At 41.8% G+C, this 22028-nt stretch overlaps 1 protein-coding gene across 1 annotated transcript in view; it reads left to right on the top strand.

Moving 5' to 3' along the window:
• C15H10orf67 (chromosome 15 C10orf67 homolog) overlaps positions 1–22028 on the top strand; it is a 108714-nt gene that overhangs the window by 36767 nt on the left and 49919 nt on the right. Inside the window, exons 5-8 of the mRNA XM_088843666.1 lie at positions 2414–2569; positions 9983–10130; positions 11208–11266; positions 21871–21936. Coding sequence (XP_088699792.1) covers positions 2414–2569; positions 9983–10130; positions 11208–11266; positions 21871–21936 — 429 coding nt within the window. The remainder of the gene's footprint in view (positions 1–2413; positions 2570–9982; positions 10131–11207; positions 11267–21870; positions 21937–22028) is intronic.

The raw sequence follows: 22028 nt of genomic DNA on the forward strand, positions 1-22028 counted from the left end.
GTGCAACAGTGCAAGTGAGCAAGACGGAGTCTAGTTATAACTGAACAGGACCCTGTGGGGCCTTTCTGGAACAGACCCCCTCCCCCATGTTCTCTGCGGCAGCTCATCTCTGAAGCACCCAGATAACAGTATCTGATGCACGCTTCCTGAGCTGTTAAACAGATGCTAAAACCTTCACCAAATGGAAGCTGTTAACTACTTAATGACCATGACACAGCCTGCCGGCCTCCTGGATCCTAAGGAATAATAATATTAATCCCCGTGACACCTCCCAGTTACCTCACCATCAACCAATCTGAGAATTTTGCACAAGCTGATCACACACCCTGGAGCTCCCCTCCCTCACCTGGCCTTTAAAAATACCTTGCTGGGGAATTCCCTGGTAGTCCAGTGGTTAGGGCTCTCTGCTTTCACTGCTAGGGGCCAGGGTTCAGTCCCAGGTTGGGGAACTAAGAGCCCATGGACTGTGCACAGCATTGTCAAACAAATAAATGCATTTTTAAAAAACTGTTGAAACCCATTGGGGAGTTCAGGCTTTTGAGCATTAACTGTGCTGGACTCCTTGCTTGGCACTTAACAATAAACACTGAACCTTCCTTTACCACAACCTGGTGTCAGCAGATTGTGTGTGCTAAGTAGCTTCAGTCATGTCCGACTCTTTGCAACCCCGTGGACTGTAACCCTCCAGGCTTCTCTGTCCCTGGGATTCTCTAGGCAAGAATACTGGAGTGGGTTGCCATGCCCTCCTCCAGGGGAGCTTCCTGACCAGGGATCAGACCCAGGTCTCCTAAAGAATTGCAGGCAGAGTCTTCACCATTTGAGCCACCAGGGAAGCCTGATGTCAGTAGATTGGCAGGCCCAAATTTTGGTGGTAACATCAAGGCGGTGGATCAGGGAAGGAGAGGGTAGGTTCGGGAGTGACTTAGAGGTGCATTGAACAGATTTGGTGAGTCGGTGAGTGAACAGACGGTGCTGAAAATGACAGAAAATGGGTTTCTGGCTTGGGCTGATGTTGATGGGAGAGGCAGAGAGGAGGAGAGTGAAGATGGGGACCTCTGTTTGGACCTGTTGAATTTGAGATGCCCAGGAACTTAGACTCAGGGCACCAGTGGGGTAAGTGTCTTAACCTCTGCAGAGCATTTAAGCTGGAGACATAAAGCAGAATAGATGTGAAGAACAGAGCTACACACTCAATACTGTTCTCTAGAATCCCCCAATCAAAAACCTAATATTGTCATACGGTTGCTCTGTTTTCACTCTTTCAAACTCTGCGTGTTCGTTTACTGATCTTTTTCACTGGTGTGGCATAGACTGTCAGTTATTTTGGGTGTGCTGGTCTTCCCTCCTGGGCAGGCTTTTCTCTAGTTGTGGCGTGCGGGCTTCTCACGGCGGCGCCTTCTCCTGTTGTGCAACATGGGCTCGCGGGTGTGTGGGCTTCCTTAGTTGCGGCGCGTGGGCTCAGTAGTTGTGACTCCTGGACTCTGGGACCCAGCTGAGGTGCTCCGCAGCATGTGGGAGTGTCCCGGACCAGAAATGGAACCCGTGTCTCCTGGATTGACAGGCAGATTCTTTACCACTGAGCCACTAGGGATGCCCTAGCTTGACTCTTAAATGCTACCCGGACATAATATTATTCTTCTCAGTCTGCCAGTATCCATCATATAATATTAGAACAATTTTAGTTTTAAAATTTAACTCTTTTAAATACAATATTATGTATATTAACAGTTATGATTCAGTTTTACTATGTTTATTGTAAGTCCATGTGTCCAAATATATTAGTAACACATAGATGATGAAAATAAAAAATTCTCCCATAATTCCCCAAAGAGTCCAAAATGGGCAAAATGCTTTTGCATGTCTGTGTTGAAAATGAGATTTTTATATGTTGAAGTAAATAGCAGCATCCATTTTATAGCATTTTCCTTGCTTTGATTTTGTGACACAATTCTTCAGAGTACTGACTGTGAATAGGCTAGCACCTCAATGCTTAAAATAGGTTCAAGAAATGGTTCTTTTTTTCCACCTCTCCATTCCAAACCAATGAGGGAATTAGTTGCACCACTGAAGTACATTTCTTTTCTGTTTTACATAGTCAAAATTTTTACTAGTTTCCTTTCTAGAGGAAGATTGAAGTAGGACATTCACAGTCATGATGTAGATTTACTGCTAAGGCTTACTATTTTTATTATTGGCAGACTAATACAGTGTAAGATATTGTGCTTTGTCTCTTATAGGGTAATAGTGTGCTGTAATGCCATTGACACTTTTAGTGTATTGGTCAATATAAATATCATAATTTACTAAAACTTGCATGCAAGTTGCAAAAGTAAAACCACTTTACAGGAGCTTAAATAAAGCATGAAACGGTTTCTGCTGACATAGTATCTGACTAGTATCTTTCTCCCCCCAGCAATACTTTGAGGTAGAAGAAGAGAAGACATCCCTGCATGATGCAATGACTGTCAAAATGAACATTTTGTCAAAAAGACTGAGGGAGAAAGAAGAAGTCATTAAGGAATTAAGAGAAGAGCTAGACCAATATGAAGAATATGGATTTCAAAAAGTTGTAAGTTTCACAGCAAAGAATAATTTATGTTAATATATGTAAATGAAGTTATGGCTGTCTAAAAGCTTGAGTTTGGAATAAAGGGACTACAGTGGATGTATCTTGGGTATCTTCTTCATAAAATAAAACAGTTCAACCCTTTTTTGCTCAACAACATAGTCTAGAAAACCCATAATAATTATAAATAGGAGCAGTATAATTGTTCTCAATTTTTATTTGTAAGGGAAATAACCTATCTCCCACCCTAGAAAAGCATGTAAATACATTTTTGTTTTAATACAGAAGAGTCCCACCCTTCTTTTTTCAGTCCAGTTAATCTGAAAGACACAAAACAATCTCAAGTCAGAGGCTTTCAAGAAACCAGCTTGTAACAGGATGACCTTCCATAGGAATGTCAAGAAGGAAAATTCTCAAGAGGAGTTGCACCCCTCCCTGTTGTAGGGGAGCCAGGAGCTGCTTTACTGCTCCAAGGACTGAACAGAACAAAAGTGGGGAGAGAGAGAAAGCAGAAAGGGGAGTTTGGCTACTTGCTGAGGAGATGAATGAGAAAGATCTTGAAGCTGTGGACCCTGAACACACGTTTGTTTTAATCTCAAATCAACTCAAATAGCCATAGAGGGGTTTTCATATTAGGTTCTAAGAGCAAGAAGTGGATTGTTTGAGTAGGAGAGGTGACCAGAGAAGCCAGAGAATCACAACCTGCTGAGTGTCAACTTGGCAGAGGTAGTTCCTTTCCTCAGCACTCAGTTTACCGACGAGGAAGCAGAAACTTACCCATAGCATGCAGCTGGCCAAATGCTGACGTGGCATGAAAACCAAGGTCCATCTGAATCCAAAGTCCCACATAAGGAGGTGTAGCTTTTTCCTCTATAGAGTAAGAATTAAAGGTTGCAACATACATATATATATATATATATATGTATACACACAGATACACACATATATATAGGGTTGGCCAAAAAAAGTTTGGGTTTTTCCATAGACTGTTATGGAAAACCCAAATTAACATTTTGGCCAACCCAATATATACACTCTTATATAACTTATATATTTCTTATATGTGCATTATATTATTATAATGGATTATGGTATTATAGTATATATATAAATCAATATAACATATATAATTATTAAAATTATAATTAAGTGTATAGTGATCCCTGTGTATGAAAGTGAAAGTTTCTCAATTGTGTGTGACTCTTTGCAACCCCTTGGACTATATAGTCCATGGAATTCTCTAGGCCAGAATACTGGAATGGGTAGCTTTTCCCTTCTCCAGGGGATCTTCCCAACCCAGGGATCGAACTTAGGTCTCCCGCATTGCAGGGTGATTCTTTACCAGCTGAGCCATGAGGGAAGCCCAAGAATACTGGACTGGGTAGCCCATCCCTTCTCCAGAGAATCTTCCCGACCCGGGAATCGAACTAGGTTCTCCTGCATTGCAGGTGGATTCTTTACCTGAGCTATTAGGGAAGCCCTGGTCACTAAGTGTACATCACTAAGTGTATAGTGATCCCTGTGTAGATACACATAAATATTGACTCATGTGTATATATATATATATATATACATATATATATAGAAACACATACTTTGGAAAACTCTGAGAAGTAACATATCAAAATATGTGAATGCTGGGAAGAAATACGCCAGGTTCCAGGTTGCTGGGCTATTTAAGTGCAGTCCTTGGTTTATCTAAGTCCCACACTAGTAGTCTTACTTAAAACCCCCAAAGTTAGAAAAGATAAGGAATTGAACTTGCACCATTCTAAAGGACTTTGTTTACTAGCTGGGGAAAGAATACTTTGTTTAATCTATCAGAATTCTCTATGTTCTACAAAAACAACAACAACAACAAAAAATAAACAAGCAAAAGAAGAATTCTATGTGTTCTAAAAAAAAAAGAAAGCATCTTCTAAGAATTTAGTATTAAGTATTCTTGTCATAGATCTAATATAATTGAATATTATTTCTTTTTACATATTCTGATTGCCTTGGAGGAAGAGACACATTCAATTTTTGCGTTTACTTTTCTTATCTTGGATCTACATTTACTCTTAGGTTTTTGGAGAAAATAATTTAATAAAATTATTAGTAGAAAATTTAATAGAAAAGTTGTAATAGTTTTGGCTTTTACTCCTGCCCTTGACTAACGATATCCAGCATTGATTAGCAAGGCAATTTTGATCCAATTATTTCCCACTTGTGAAATGAAGAGTGATCTCTGCCTAGCCAACAGTGTTATGAGGAGGATTTGTTGTGAACATGAATCGCTGTGAGTTCTTTGAAGAAAGGCATGCATATAAATTCTAGCTATCATGATGGGGAAATACACAAGTCCTTACTACCATCTGGTTTACATTCCATGAAACGCACTGTTGAAAATATCCCAGTTCTGTAGCTGAGCTTCCAACACGAGGACTTTCCTGGCGTGTTTACACCTCCGATTGTCCTCAGCCTGCTAACTGGTCTGCCTGGACATCCCGGGTAAAGAACAAGATGAGGTGGGCGGGGCTTGGTGAGGACCGCAGGTGGTGGGAGGGCCCAGCCCTGCTGTTGTATAAGCAGGCGTCCTCTGCCTCTGGTGACATTCTGAAGACCTTGGTGGTGGTGGCTGCTCAGCCGTGTCCAGCTCTTTGTGACCCCACGGACTGCAGCACGCCTGTCCTTCGCTGTCTGCCAGAGTTTACTCAGACTCATGTCCATTGAGTCGGTGATGCCATCCAGTTATCTCATCCTCTGTCACCCCCTTCTCCTTCTGCCCTCAGTCTTTCCCAGCATCAGGGTCTTTTCCAGTAGGTCAGCTCTTTGTATCAAGTGGCCAAAGAATTGGAGCTTCACCTTCAGCATCAGTCCTTCCATTGAATATTCAGGGTTGATATCCTTTCAGATTGACTGGTTTGACCTCTCTGCTGTCCAAGGGACTCTCAAGAGTCTTCTCCAGCAGAAGACCTTGGTTGTTTCACTGTAATTTGTCTCCATGGACACCACATCAGTATTGCTGTAAACAACTTAAGATTTGAGGAAGGTGAGATTAACTGAGTGTATACCTTTTCCCCAGCACCCGAGGACCCTAGTGAAACACCATGCTAGGGCAATGCAGAGCAGCGCTAGTGTACCTTTTGGTAGGATGGACATGAACACTGCAAAAGCAGGTTATATTAAAAAATACCTGAAATTTCTCTTAAAAAATCTTCTAAGAGCTAGTTTTCCTAGAACTCTATGCCACTCAAGTTCTAGGTGAAGTGAAGTCACTCAGTCATGGCCAACTCTCTGCTACCCGATAGACTGTAGCCTGCCAGGTTCCTCCATCCATGGGATTTTCCAGGCAAGAATACTAGAGTGGGTTGCCATTTCTTTCTCCAAGGGATCTTCCTGACCCAGGATCGGACCCGGGTCTCCCGCATTGCAGGTGGATTCTTTACCATTTGAGCCGCCAGAGAAGCCCTAAATTTGAAATTTCATCTAATACGACTCCTCCCTCTAGCGGTATGAAAAGCTCAATACAGCAAGTATCTGAAATTAGATTTGGAAAACCAAATTTGGAGAAACAGAAATTCTCAAAGCAGCAGTCGAAATAACTCGCAAAAACACATTGAAATAAGAAAATTGAATAAACAATAAGGGAATACTCTAGTTTGTTCTTCCTCATAGTCTGATCACATAAATTACTTCATCGTTACTAGTCATAATCTCTCTCCAGATTGTTTTAGAGTAAAATCTAAGAATGACAGGAAAAGGAAGATTTTGTAAACATCTAGCTTAGCTTGTATTTATGCCAAGATGGAAATCAGACAAAAGAATCTCGTCAAGTTACAGAAGCCTCATCTCTCCAGGTCACAACATCCTTAATGTTGAATTTTCCCCGAGAGGGCTTCACTTGGTGTCTCAGATGGTAAAGAGTCTGCCTGCAATGTGGGAAACCCAAGTTCAGTCTCTGGGTTGGGAAGATCCCCTGGAGAAGGAAATCGCAATCCACTCCAGTATTCTTGCCTGGAAAATCCCTTGGATGGAGGAGCCTGGCAGTCTACAGTCCACGGGGTCGAAAAGAGTCGGACGTGCCTGAGCGACTAACACACACAAACACATTCAAGGGCTGAGTGTCTTTTCAGGCTCTGTGAACCCCCTCAATGAGTTAATGGTATAGTTTTCAGGTTACCGTGCTATATGCTGATAAATCCACTCAAGAATTGCTGAAGGAGCTAGCTGGTCAGGGTAGTGTGCCTGTGTGTCTGTGTACCCACATACATGCCTGTGTGCTTCAATTGCAATTGTTTTGAAAAGACTTCATTTTTCTTTCTTACCTCAACATGGATGAGCTATGCAACAATCATGCCCACCCACCCCCGCCGCCACCAATACGTAAACTTGACTGTTGCTGACAGTTTTGAAACAGAGCTGTCATTCAAGAGCGGCAGCTCTGCAGGGCTGCACTGCCCCAGTGGGCCACTTTCTTGGCTGTCACTCACTGGGAAAGCACCTGCTCATCTCTGTGACTGTCACACAGCATGGGCATGCAGCAGAAACCCCTACTCCCCACCCCCAGCATCAAATTGAGATGTCCAAGCACTGTACACGGAGCCTGCAGAATTGAGACGCCAATGTGGCAAAGGGGAGACTGCTGGGAAGGCACCTGCGGTGCCCCAAACAGTGCTTCTCAGCCTTTATTGGCTTTTTGTGTGTATGGGTCACCTGCAGCTCCTGTTAAGATGTAGATTCAGACAGGTCTGAGTTGGGGCCGGAGATTCTGCATTTTCAAAAAACTCCCAGGTGATGCCGAGGCTCCTGCTCCTTGGACCATGTTTGGAGTACTGAGGCTCTGGAGAACACCCATTTCCAGAAATGGTTCTTTCACTACTGTTTGGGATTCTGAGGCCTCGGACAGGGATACTGAAAATCCTGTGGCTGTTCACAAGAGAAATAGCATGTGAGCCGGCACTTGAAGTCCTAGCATCTACTGTGTGATAAAAGAACTCTAAATTGACAAGTTCCTTTATAAATTTTAAATCCCAGAGTGACCATGGATCACACTGCAGACTGTCTCGGGCAATAATGTAGCTTTAAATAGCTTTAACTAGTTAACCACCTTTTAATGATCTCCATCCTTCTTAACTTCGGTTTATTAACACAGCTTGTTTTAAAGAAGTCTCGTGGTTTCAGTGAGCCCAAGCTAGTGGTGTGGGCAGATGGTAGGAGAAACACCACCACAAAACCTGCCACTCAGAGTGTAACAGATGACCGTAGCCGCCCAGAACTATCCCTTTGTTCATTTTGCTAATGAGTGTCCTCATTGCTGTGGGAATCTGAATAGTTAATTACTTGCAGTTCCTGCAGCTGACAGATGGTGGGGACAGAGCTAAAGGTTAACCTCTCAGGAACGGGGCTGTCCATGGATTTGTGGGAGGGGGAAACCCTTGAGTTGGAAGTGTTGCCTTGTTTCCTGCTTTTCTATGAGATTTTTAGAAAACCCATTTAGGTGCTAGCTGCCACCTCTTGTAAATTTTACACTTCATCTGATTATTCAAGTAGTTCTCGCTTAGTTTATTATAATGGATGCTCACGTAATCTGCAATGGATGTTCATTTTCTGCCACTGTTAGGAAATGTACATTTAAGCCAATTAAGGCAAACGCTGTTTGCTTTTTAAAAAGCTTTTTCAGTCTAGAAATTCATTCTTTGACGTTCTCAAGTTGAACCATGTGGGACAAGAAAAATAATGACTGGGATTCTTTCTTATTAAGAAAATAGTGTTATTAGTTATTAAATTTGTTAGTTCTCATTAGTTAAGAATGAATTGGGCTTAAATAATTTAACTGGAATGGTGAATCAAAATCATGAAGATTCACGATTAGGCTTAGTGCAAAATTTAACATCATTATAAATATTAAGTCTGGTATAACTGATTTAACTGGTTTAACTAATTCATTAAAAAGTCCCTTATTTTTCAAGGGTTTATTCATGTACTATACAACATGATTGCTACATTGTTTTCTTTTGAACCATTATGACCACAGAGGAAACCTTTATTTTAATAATTTACTTTCAGTTATCAGTTAAAGAAAAGTATTCTTTCAAAAGGACACTAGTTATATTGGGAGGAATGACTTTTGGGGAGGAATGATTTTGTTTTTGAGAGGAGATTTTATTCATATGTATTTGCAATGATGGCATTGCTACTAAAAGAATAGCTTATAATTCATCTGAAAATTAAAGTTTAAAAGTATTTCTAGTGTCCATATTGATTTTGAACAAAGGCATATAAATACTTCTGTCTTTTTTAATGTAATAATACAATGACTTTCAAGCATGTTCTTTACTATTTTGAGATTGCATAATCAGTTTAATATTTTACCATCATGAAATATAAAGTTCTGCATCAGCTTCTCCAACTCATTACATCTTAATTTTAAAAAGAAGTGTAGCAAGTAAAATCTAGACAGCCATAAGCAAGTATAGTCAGATGTTTTCAATAGCTTTGAAACAGATGAGAAGAAGAAAAGAAGAGTAGCTGTCCCAATAAGCTTCTATTGCGTAAGAAAAAGCGTCTCCCGTAATGGACATGGCAAGATTTAAACAAAAGACGCACATAATAAAAATGTAAATGAGTTTGCTTTACCAAAACTATAACTTTAAAGTCTTTTGTTGTAAGTTATCCTGAAACCTTCTTACAAGGTAATCACTGTTTGCATAGAGATTTAAACCGAAGTCTTCAATAGCATTCAACGCCTGCACAGTCCCAGTGTGACAGGCATGCAAAGCCACGTTAATGTTCAGAATATGAATTGCCTCTGGGTGGCTCCTCCACCAAGCAGAAAACCCAACTGTGTGGATATCCGTGTGCCTGATGGGCTCCATGCGGCTCCCAGCCTGAAAACGTCACCACTTTGACATGTGGTGTGCTCCTCTTGACACTGGCAGCGCTGACACTGGGAAATGCCACAAAGGCAACAAGCCCCCCTCCATAGCTGTGCACTCTGCCCACCCCCGCCCGCACCCCCTTCCCCCCGGCGCTGCTGCCCGTCCACGGTCTCCCCAGCCTGCCTGGTTACTGGGCGGACAGCACTTCAGACACACACACACAGAGGGAAGTGTGGGTGGAGGGGCCCCAGCTGCCTCCCCGGACACAGCCTCCATAATGAATTGACCTGAATGATGAGGGCACACAAACAGTATGATATGCATTATTCCTGTCAATAAACTGTCCCCATGTGCTGTGGTCTTTGTACAGAAGGTACTGCAGCCTTTCTTCCAGCAAGCTCTATTTTACTCTCCTTCCCTTTTTCCTATTCATATTATAAGTGTGTAATAGAATTCAGAAAATTATATGATAGCTCTTCTGTATCTGTATTGTCTCTTCTTGCATATTTAAATCCTTGGCTCCCTACTTAGAAATATGGAATTCTCCCTCTTTTAGGATTCTTTTATCAAAGAGAGCAGCCCTCTGAGAACAACTCTAGAAAAGGAAAATTTGGAGTTCAAGATGGAAAATGAGAGGCTGCTTCAAGTCATTTCAGAACTCGAAGAAGAAATCCAGCTCAATGTAAAAGAAAATTCAGTGTTAGGTAACATTTTAGAGTCATTTTTGAGAAAACTCTATACATTGGGCACTTTTATAAAATTCATGGTCATGCTTGTCTTTTTCAAACTTGTGTTTGTTACCAAACCATATTTACATTTAAAATATCAGCTTGTTAGCCGCTTCTAATTTTCATTCTTTTCTTGGGACAGAAATTGGTCATACCCCCCTAGCCATGCCTTTTTAACTCAGGGTGGTTGTTTTTAAATCCAAGCATTGGCCTTTGAAAAATGTGCTCATCAGTGCTCAATATCACTTAGAAATATTATAAATATTAAACAAAATTTCATGTGCTAATCTAAAACCTAAAATGTCTAACATTTTAGTACTTGAGCATATATATTGAGGTGTGCTTTGTGAAGAAACAGAATTGGCCCTTCAGGAAAATATGCTCCTACTTACTGCCTTATCTTCAATTTTTGGCACAAATTTTAAGTACAAATTTCCATTTGTTGACCCTATACCCCCTTCTTACATACCATAAACACTGGTAAACATTGCATTTAAGTGATTGAAGTTGGATTGCTTTAAAGCATTTACAGGCACTGCTATCATTGTATTTATGTTAGTTATACAGTTTTGCCCTTGAGTAGGCAATCTAAAGTTTGTAGCGAAACATTGATAAAATCAGATACGGGGCAGTGTTTCTTGAATGTAAGTTCTACCACGCCAGTGTCGTTCCATTTCTCTCCTGATGTGGTGCAATAACGCGTCTTCAGGTTTTGGTAGTTCTTCCTTGGTCCACAAAGTGCCACCTGCTAAAGGAGTTTGTGTTGGCTGTGACTAACAGCAAAAATGTCCCTTGCTAGACTCGATGAAAAGCTTTCAGCCTTCAGCCACACTTGGATCTTGAACTTAGTTCTTAATCCCTATCTGACCAGCCGTCTGAACAGCAGGAAGAAGGCTGTGAATGTCAAGGGCAGTTGTGAAGGTCATAGTCCTGCTAAGACTTGCGTCCACCATGCCTGCCAGCGGTGTATAGCCTGCCCCAAAGCAGGCAGATTGAATACAGGGCCATAAGCTTGTAATTTCATGGTTGGCCTCTCTCTCCTTTTGTTTACAGAAGATGAAATTATAAGTCTGAAAGAGATGGCAGAAAAGGATCATAAAACTATTCAAAAGGTACTGTAACTTTTTTACATTGATGAATGACTCTTTTCAATGGAAAATCAGCATAATTAGTGAAATAACACTTTGCCCCCACCTTGTCTTGTGATGTCGAGAAAAGTCGATTCCTGTATTTAGTGTTGTTTGGGATTATTTCTCTAGTAATGAGAAAGGATTCCATCTTGAAAATGAACTCATGTTTTCTTTCATTTGGCATAACTGAGTGTCTACCTTGTTGACTGCAAGGAATTGAAAAATCATATGACACAGGGAGTCCAAAGATATGCTTGTGGAAAAATGATATTAGGAATGGGCAGCCTATTTTCATATCAGATGTTGTTTTATCTTCATTTCTCTGTATGTGAATGAACTGGGTTTGTATTTTGCAGAAAATTTGTATTTAGAGCAGGGAATGCTTTTGATATCATAAAGATCAAGATTTCCTGGGGCATCCGAAATCACAGAACCATGGCAATTCCTGCCCCCCACACCCAGCTCAGGGGCTCCTGCTTTCAGCTTTCTCAGCTCTCAAAACCCTCTTCTGTGATGGTCAGTCTGCACTGCCAAAGGCCCTACAACCCGAAGACAGCACTGGTCTCTGATCTTTTCCCAGTGCTGAGCACTGGTACACTTAAAAATATTCTTTGAGTGATTTCATAGAATAAGAATGTATCTCTAGAGTTCATAAAATTTACAGATAAAAATGTGAATTTACATCCTTGTTTATTTGGAATTTACATTCCAAATAAAGTTTTTCACAAACTGAATCGAGTATCAATTTTTAAATGAAAATTAAAGTTAGATAAAAATTGAGTTCCTCAGTCATGCTGGCCTCATATCTAGAGTTCATAAAGCTTAAGATTCAGATTTCAACCTAGATTTTGCACTTCTGGTATTCTTAGGTTTTATTTTTCATTAAAAAAAGTTTTAAAATTTTATTTATGTACTTATTTACTTTCGGTGGTGCCATGCACATATAGGATCTTAGTCCTCAGACCAAGGATTAAACTCACACCCCTGCAGTGGAAGGGTGGAGTCTTAACCACTTAACCACTAGGGAAGTCCTATTCTTGGGTTTTAGATAACATTACTTCCAAGAACTGCTTTTTATTTTTTGGCCACATGGTATCTGTCTGGTCAAGGCTATGGTTTTTCCAGTGGTCATGTATGGATGTGAGAGTTGGACTGTGAAGAAAGCTGATCGCCAAAGAATTGATGCTTTTGAACTGTGGTGCTGGAGAAGACTCTTGAGAGTCCCTTGGACTACAAGGAGATCCAACCAGTGCATTCTAAAGGAGATCAGTCCTGGGTGTTCATTGGAAGGACTGATGCTAAAGCTGAAACTCCAATACTTTGGCCACCTCATGCGAAGAGTTGACTCACTGGAAAAGACTCTGATGCTGGGAGGGATTGGGGGTGGGAGGAGAAGGGGACGACAGAGAATGAGATGGCTGGATGGCATCACTGACTCAATGGAGATGGGTTTGAGTGAACTCTGGGAGTTGGTGATGGACAGGGAGGCCTGGCGTGCTGTGATTCATGGGGTTGCAGAGAGTCAGACACGACTGAGCGACTGAACTGAACTGAACTGTTCGGATATCTTAGTTCCCCTACCAGGGTTTGAATCTGAGCTCCCTGGATTGGCAGTGTGGAGTCTTAATCACTGGGCTGCCAGGGAAGTCCCAAGAACTATTTTCTAAAGAAATGGATACTGTAATGGGTCAAAGTTGGGAGATGTTTCCAATGATCATTGAATCCAGCATTGGTTTTCACAAGATGAAGTCATTTTCTGGTGCTTGAGCCTGTTTTCAATGGTGAGGGTGCAAGTGTCATTCTTACAGAGATAATGAGAGTATAAGAATAGACCAGTTTAACCTTCTTGGCATCAACTTTTAAGGCTAAAAATGAAATCTCAGCCTTCTAGTTTTACTTAATAACCTGCAAGGGCATCATTCAGTTTATGTAAATATTTCTCCAGTTTCTCAGTCTGTGCTATCACTGGTAAAGATGAGTCGGACAAGCCTACTCTTCTCTGGGAGGAGTTCAAGGATTTAAAAAAAGTCTCACCATTAAGGCATCAATTAGAAAGAAACATCCTGAGTGGCTGGTCATACCTTGTGTGAGCTCACGTATTTTGATTAAATGCTGCCTTCATTCTCTAGAGCTGCACTCCCCAGCGTTAGCCACGTGTGGCTATTGAAAGCCTATGTCTAGGACAACTGAGAAACTGAATTTTAAATTATGTTTACTTTTAATTTTTAAATTTCAATATGAAATACTGATATTTGTTTCAGTTACTGAAAAACTTTTATGTATATTTTGAATAATTTGAGCATGTGAATGTACATTTCTATTTGTAAATTTTATGAAATCTAAATGCAGATCAAGTATCTGCCATAAAATTTTGCCCTTCAAATTGAGATGTACTCTAAGTGAAAAGTACACACTGGATTTCAAAGACTTATCTGCTGTAAGAAATGTGAAATATTTTGCTAATGATTTTTAATATTGATTATTATATATTTAAGCTATTTTGCGTAGCTATTGGTATAAATAAAATATATTATTAAAGTTAACATCACCTTTTTTTACCTTTTTAAGAAAGCTATTTAAAATTCAGTTATATATATGACACATATTTTTATTTGACAGTTTTGTTCTAGACAAATATAGCAAATCTGTAGTTTGTTTGATCATATTTTTTATCCTGTCTCTATTCTTTTTTTCTTTATATGCACTGGGCCTCCACACAGATGTTGAATGTAGACATGATTTGGTTTTGAGCAGGAAAAATCTAGACCCTTGGGTCTCTGTTCCATTTCTGACACTATAGTTACTTGGGCCGGTTTCTCATTCTCCTTATTCCTGAGTCTCACAGGCTTACTGTGTGGATAGAATTAGATAATGTATGTCAAAAGGCTTTGCCAATTGGAAAGCAGACCAGGAGTTGGTGACCAAAATAAGAGCTAATATTTACTGGTTTGTTTCCAATATCCTTCATTAAATCAATTGATTCAGCAATGTTCATTCAGTTCAGTTCAGTTCAGTTCAGTTCAGTCGCTCAGTCGTGTCTGACTCTCCACGACCCCTTGCAATGTTCATTAGATGTCTTTTAGTGCCAGACACTGCTGAGATACAGAAATTTTATACACACACACACACACATGGCCTTTTTGTGAAAGAGATCAAATCTAGAGAGAGAGACAGTAACCACAGGGGAGTGTGATGGGGCTGTAATAGACGTATGGACATAAAGAAGAGATGCTTTCATGGCAAATAGATGGGAAACAATGAAAACAGTGAGAAACTTTATTTTCTTGGGCTCCAAAATCACTGCAGATGGTGACTGCAGCCATGAAATTAAAAGACGTTTGCTCCTTGAAAGAAAAGCTATGACCAACCTAGACAGCATATTAAAAAGCAGAGACACTGCTTTGCCAACAAAGGTCCATCTAGTCAAAGCTATGGTTTTTCCAGTAGTCACTTATGAATGTGAAAGAACGAAAGAAAGTGAAGTCGCTCAGTCATGTCCGACTCTTTGCAACCCCATGGACTGTAGCCTACCATGCTCTCCGTCCATGGGATTTTCCAGGCAAGAGTACTGGAGTGGGTTGCCATTTCCTTCTCCAGAAGATCTTCCCAACCCAGGGATTGAACCTGGGTTTCCTGCATTGTAGGCAGATGCTTTACCGTCTGAGCCACCAGGGAAGAGTCTTGTATGAATGTGAGAGTTGGACAACAAAGAAAGCTGAGCATTGAAGAATTGATGCTTTTGAACTGTGGTGTTGGAGAAGTCTCTTGAAAGTCCCTTGGACTGCCAGGAGATCCAACCAGTCAATCCTAAAGGAAATCAGTCCTGAATATTCATTGGAAGGACTGATGCTGAAGCTGAAACGCTAATATTTTGTCCACCTGATGTGAAGAGCTGACTCATTTTAAAAGACCCTGATGCTGGGAAAGATTGAAGGCAGGAGGAGAAGGGGATGACAGAGGATGAGATGGTTGGATGGTATCACCGACTCGATGGACATGTGTTTGAGCATCCTCTGGGAGTTGGTGATGGACAGGGAAGCCTGGCATGCTGCAGTCCGTGGGATCCCTGAGAGTCAGACATGCCTGAGTGACTGAACTGAAAATTGACCTGGAAGGTTCTAGAAAGGCTTCACAAATTGTTCCACACCTATCTCCTACTCCTTCTCTTGAACTGATTCCAGGTGTTTAGGGTTTCCCTGGTGGTTCAGACGGTAAAGAATCTGCCTGCAATGCAGGAGACCTGGGTTTGATCCCCGAGTCAGGAAGATCCCCTGGAGAAGGGAATGGCTACCCACTCCAGTAATCTTGCCTGGAAAATCCCATTGACAGAGGAGCCTGATGGGCTACAGTCCATGGGGTTGCAAAGAGTTGGACATGACTCAAGCAACTTAGCAGGCATACATGTAGGAAGGTGGAAGGCTGCAAACAGATTGTGAATGTGTAAAGTGTAAGTTATGCCCATGGAACTCTGGTGTGCCTGGAGCAGGACGTGGGATCTAGTGAGACCACGTGGTGAGATTTGTGTGAGTACAGAAGAGGGGCCAGTTTGGGGAGTGAGGAAGGAGTAAACAGAAACCAGGAGAGTGTAAAGGAGCAGCTCAGAAGCCTTTGGGCAAGCTACATGTTCCCCTTTGCAGCCCTCTCTCTGCTTGCAGTCGTGTCTGACTCTTTGTGACTCCATGGACTGTAACCCACCAAGCTCCTCTGTCCATGGGGTTTTCCAGGCAAAAATACTGGAGTGGATTGCCATTTCCTCCTCCAGGGGATCTTCCCAACCCAAGGATCAAACTGGCATCTCCTGTGTGCATTGACAGGCAGATTCTTTTACCGCTGAGCCACCTGGGAAGACTTTCTTTTACCACTGAGCCACCTGGGAAGACTTTCATCCCTGGATACAATTAAAAATGAGTTGAAAATGGGACTGAAACACTGTTAAGATTCAGCAGCTTTTATGTTTAACTTTTAGTAGTCGAATGACAGCTGAATCTGTTTCAGCTGTGGCTACAAGATTAATTTCCTTCTGAGAGGGGACAGACCAGCAGTCAGAGATTATATCCCAGGTGTCAGGATGCAGGGCAGCATTGGTTGCTATGAGGATACTTGGGGGCACAGCCAGACTGGATCATAAGAGATCGGGGAAGTTCAGAGGAAGGGCACTGAGCTGACCCTCAGAAGAAAGGTTAGAGTTTGCCAGGAAAGGACGAAAGGGAGAGAAGTGGGAAGAGCCAGGACGTGTAGGGAGAGGGTATGTGACTGATTATGGCAGGAGGATGTGTGGGAACGGGGGTGGCTAGAAGCAGGGCACATGGCTGAGGATTGTTATGTGTTTCCGGGGGAGTGTGAGTTGCCTCCTGAGTGAATGGGGCACCTTGGACACTGGGGCAGGATGGGATTCATGATTCAGAGAAAGAACGAATGGAAGAAAGGAAAATCCAGGGCCAGAGAGACACCAATTAAAAGATTTCTTGTATAAACCAGGATAACTTAATAGAAAGTCCTGAAACAGGAAGAAGACAGTGACACGGGGATGAAGAAGGGGGTAGATGAATTCAAGAGATGATTAGGCAATAAAAGCCATAGTCTTTGATAAGATTGAAAGTGGGAGAGATAAAGGAAGAAAAGTGGAAGGCTGACACTCAGATGAAAATGAGTACAGTGGTAGAACAGCAGAGAGTGGATTTCACAGAAACCAAGCAGGAGGCTTGAGAGTCCCCTGGACTGCAAGGAGATCTAACCAGTCCATCCTAAAGGAAATCAACTCTGAATATTCATTGGAAGGACTGATGCTGAAGCTGAAGCTCCAGTACTTTGGCCACCTGATGAGATGAGCCAACTCATCAGAAAAGACTCTGATGCTGGGAAAGATTGAGGGCAGGAGGAGAAGAGGGTGGCAGAGGATGAGATGGTTGGAGTCAGTGGACGTGAATTTGAGCAGACTCAGCAAACTCTGGGAGACAGTGAAGGACGGGGAAGCCTGGCCTGCTGCAGTCCATGGGGGCTGCAGAGTCGGCCACAGCTTAGCGACTGAACAACAATAACAAAAAAGCAAAAGACTCGAGAAGAGGGGACCCATTCCAGCACCTCCCAGAGGCCAGGTGTGCGGAAGACTAGAAACGGAGGATCGGACAATTAGCTTTGGCAGTTAAAATGAGCCTGGTAATTCACTTCAGTTCAGTCACTCAGTTGTGTCCGACTCTTTACAACCCCCTGTCCATCACCAACTCCCAGAGTCTGCTCAAACTCACGTCCGTTGAGTCAGTGATGCCCTCCAACCATCTCATTCTCTGTCATCCCCTTCTCCTCCTGCCTTAAATCTTTCCCAGCATCAGGGTCCTTTCCAGTGAGTCTGGTTATTAATGAGGTCGTTTTGCTGGAACATGGTAGCAACAGGATGGAGTGAATGCAGACGTGGAGACAGTGTGCATGGGCAGCTCTCTAGAAGTTTGATTGTGGATGGCCAAAGAGAGGTCAGAGAGTGGTAGGAGGGGGACGTGGGGTTGAAGAAGGAATTTTTTAAAAGATGAAGCTGGAGGATTTTTAAATGACATCAGTGGAAAGAAGAATGAGCGGGTAAAAGTACAACAGAGAGAAGTGATCACTGATAAGAGACCTAACTAAGGAGGCAGGAAGAGTTGGGGCCAGTGGCTTTGGTGTTTGCCAGTAATTGACGCCTGTTGGAAACTTAATGACACTTCTTTTCAGACCAAGGTATAATGACTCAACAAAAAGTCTTTTCCTTTCCTTCCATTTCTCCTTCCTTTACTTTCTCTAAACCTGCTGTTCAGCCTTTCACATCTTCAACACCACCACCACCTCCTCCCATTCTGAGGCTCTCATGTACCCAGACCCAGCGTTCCCCAACCCTACCATTGGAGCCTTCAGGTGACATTGCATGATGGTTATGGGATTTTTAACTCAGAGTCACTGCTCCCTCCTTCTACTCATCCCTTCACTTGGACTAATTAGCACCCTTTGACAAAAGCACATTTATTAATTTATTCAAGTCCAGTTGGTTTGCAATGTTATGTTAGTTTCTGCTCTACAACAAAGTGATTCATCTGTACATATATATATTCTTTTTTATATTCTTTTCCATTGTGGTTTATTGCAGGATATGGAATATAGTTTCCTGTGCTATTCAGTAGGACCTAGTTATCTATCCATTTTATATCAGCTCCCTTTCTAACCTCCCAGTGCCTCTCTTCCCATCATTACTGCTTTCCCCAGTTCCATTCCTCTGTGCTGTTCTCTAATTCACAGAGAACACAGTAGACATGTGGATTTTTTCACCTCTGCACTCTCTTGCTCACCCTGTCACTTAGCCTAACCTCTCTTCCTTCTCATCAGAAGAGGGGACCTTCCTCTTTGCCCTGACCCATCCTTCCACTTACTTGCCTGACTCCATCTTCTCCTTCCTTCTCTTCATCAGCCAAACTCTCTCTCTTTCTCCCCCTCTCATGCCCTTAAGCATCCCCCACTAGCCGATATACATAGCCACGCCATCATTCTGGGTGGTGTTCCTTGACTCTGGTCACCCCTGAAGCCATTACCATTCACTCTTTGAATTTCAACTAAAGTAAACTTGTCTATGTGTCTACTAGTCTCTTCTTCACACTGCCGCTGTTGATAAGTTCACAGTGAGATTCATCTTGCCCTCAATCCTTGAGGTCAAGAACTATGTCTTATCCTTTATTACCTTTATATGAGCCCTCAAAAATGTCTGCTGGAAAAAAAATCCTTACATGTTCATCAAAGTCCGTGTCAAAACTTGATCTCCTTACTCCTCAAATCTGGACTCAGCTGTGTTTCCCACTTAAATGAATGACATTGACATCTGTCCCAGAGGACCCACTGACAGATCAAGGGTCCTTCTCTGCTTTCTTCTTCATTTCTTTTTGGCTGCTCTGTGTGACTTGTGGGAGGGATCCTAGTTTCCTGACCAGGGTTTGAACCTGAGGGCCAAGTCTTAACCACTGGACTGCTGGGTAGTTTCCATCCACTCTCTCCTTTGTACCTTATATCTGGTTGGTCACTAGGTCTAGAGACTTTCTTTCCAAAATTTACCTCTCGTCCGTTTTCTCCACAGCAGCGTAGTCACAGAGTTCGTTGAGGCCCCATCCGCCCATTTGTGTAGATTCCTACCTCATTTTCCCATCTCCACTCTCTTCCCTTTCCAACCTAGCTTCCACGCTGCTGCCATGGTTGTCTAATACCCCAGTCTCACTTACATGCTACAGCCTTCAGTGCTTTCTTTCCTATTGTCTTCAACATAACATCAGACTGTCTCAAAGTGTTCTACATGATTTTTATGTGCTGGGAGCCACTAAGCCCTTTCACATTTGCTGTCTCAAATTCTTTCCAGAAGAACTCTTCAAAGTAGGTTTTATTATCCTAACTTTATAGATGAGAAAACAGACTTGAAGCATCAGTTCAATTCAGTTCAGTCGCTCAGTCGTGTCCGACTCTTTGCGACCCCATGAATCACAGCACGCCAGGCCTCCCTGTCCATCACCAACTCCCGGAGTTCACTCAAACTCATGTCCATCGAGTCGGTGATGCCATCCAGCCATCTCATTCTCTGTTATCCCCGTCTCCTCCCGCCCCCAATCCCTCCCAGCATTAGAGTCTTTTCCAGTGAGTCAACTTGTCACATGAGGTGGCCAAAGTATTGCAGTTTCAGCTTTAGTATCAGTCCTTCCAGTGAACACCCAGGATTGATCTCCTTTAGAATGGACTGGTTGGATCTCCTTGCAGTCCAAGGGACTCTCAAGAGTCTTCTCCAGCACCACAGTTCAAAAGCATCAATTCTTTGGCGATCAGCTTTCTTCACAGTCCAACTCTCACATCCATACATGACCATTGGAAAAACCATAGCCTTGACTAGACGGACCTTGGTTGGCAAAGTAACGTCTCTGCTTTTTAATATTCTATCTAGGTTGGTCATAACTTTCCTTCCAAGGAGTAAGCGTCTTTTAATTTCACGGCTGCAATCAGCATCTACAGTGATTCTGGAGCCCAAAATAATAAAGTCTGACACTGTTTTCACTGTTTCCCCATCTATTTCCCATGGAGTGATGGGACCAGATGCCATGATCTTCGTTTTCTGAATGTTGAGCTTCAAGCCAACCTTTTCACTCTCCTCTTTCACTTTCATCAAGAGGCCTTTGAGTTCCTCTTCACTTTCTGCCATAAGGCTGGTGTCATCTGCATATCTGAGGTTATTGATATTTCTCCCAGCAATCTTGATTCCAGCTTGTGCTTCTTCCAGCCCAGCGTTCCTCATGATGTACTCTGCATAGAAGTTAAATAAACAGGGTGACAATATACAACCTTGACGTACTCCTTTTCCTGTTTGGAACCAGTCTGTTGTTCCATGTCCAGTTCTGACTGTTGCTTCCTGACCTGCATACAGGTTTCTCAAGAGGCAGGTCAGGTGGTCTGGTATGCCCATCTCTTTCAGAATTTTCCACAGTTTATTGTGATCCACACAGTCAAAGGCTTTGGCATAGTCAATGGAGCAGAAATAGATGTTTTTCTGGTAAGCAAGGCCCCTCATAATATCACCCTGAATTTCTGTCTCCCTTCATTTCCTGCCATTCTCGTCTATATGCACCCTGGGTCCACAAACACCAAAGCTTCCCCAGTTCCTACATTACTTCAGGCTTCGCTGTGGTTACTTTGCTGTCTTTATTACCGTTTTCTTGGCCTTTTTCTTTCTCCAACTTGTTGAACTTCTACAGATCCTTCAAGACCTTTGTCAAACAGCCCTTCTGTGCCATTAACACCAGGGATAGCCTATCTGTTTATAATTACGGGATTACCAAGTTATGTGGATTTTTAGGCTTTTTTGACTCTGAAGACTTTATGTATTAACTTTTTTCTTGCATACTGCAGTCATTTTTTCTCATTGTTCTCCTAGTATACTGTAGATGCTGTAGGGAAGGGAATTGTTCTACTTCACTTCTGTACCTCCACAGCCAAACAAAATATCTAGCGTCTCAAAGGTGTTCCATACATGTTTATTAGATTAGTGAATATATGCATTAATTGAATTGAATGGATGTCAGAATGAAGGGTTGAATTTTGTCAGTGTTATATACTGCACACACACTACCATTTAAAATACTGAGGCAAGTCAAGTTGGTACAAAGGCCCTACAGTATATACTTTGACGGTTGTTTTCAATTGATATGAATATGGCTTGATATGTATATAAATACAGTACCAAAACCTAAAATAAGAGAAATGGTCATATAAAGGGTAAAGCAAAATTGTTCTTTTTGATAGACAGACTTACTTTATTATATATTGATGTCACATTTGAGGGGCGATTAAGGTGAGAAAGGTTGTAAATAAATAAACTGGCATTCTCTGTATGTGTTTTGCCTACTGATATAGTTAAGAAATAATTATATAATAGTATTTTATTATTACATGGTAATCTGTGGCCATTTAATTTTTGCTTTGATCATATTGGGATCCATTTTTCTCACATTTGGAATCAAGATCTTTCACTAAATTTCATTGAAGGGAAATCTCAGGTGTTTTGTTATCTTTAATCAGAATATAATGTTCTTCTCTTTCAGCTAATTGATGGCAGAGACAGATTAATCAGTGAGCTTGAGCTTGAAAAATCATTAGTTCAAGATATGGTAAGGGGATTTATATTATTTCTTAATAAATTTGAATCCAGGAATTTGATCATTACAGTTTTATAAACTTTATTTTTAACTGTTTACTGTGA

This window comes from Moschus berezovskii, chromosome 15, assembly GCF_049115385.1.
Source record: "Moschus berezovskii isolate FMDL1 chromosome 15, NW_MosBer_1.0, whole genome shotgun sequence".
Lineage (NCBI taxonomy): Eukaryota > Metazoa > Chordata > Mammalia > Artiodactyla > Moschidae > Moschus > Moschus berezovskii.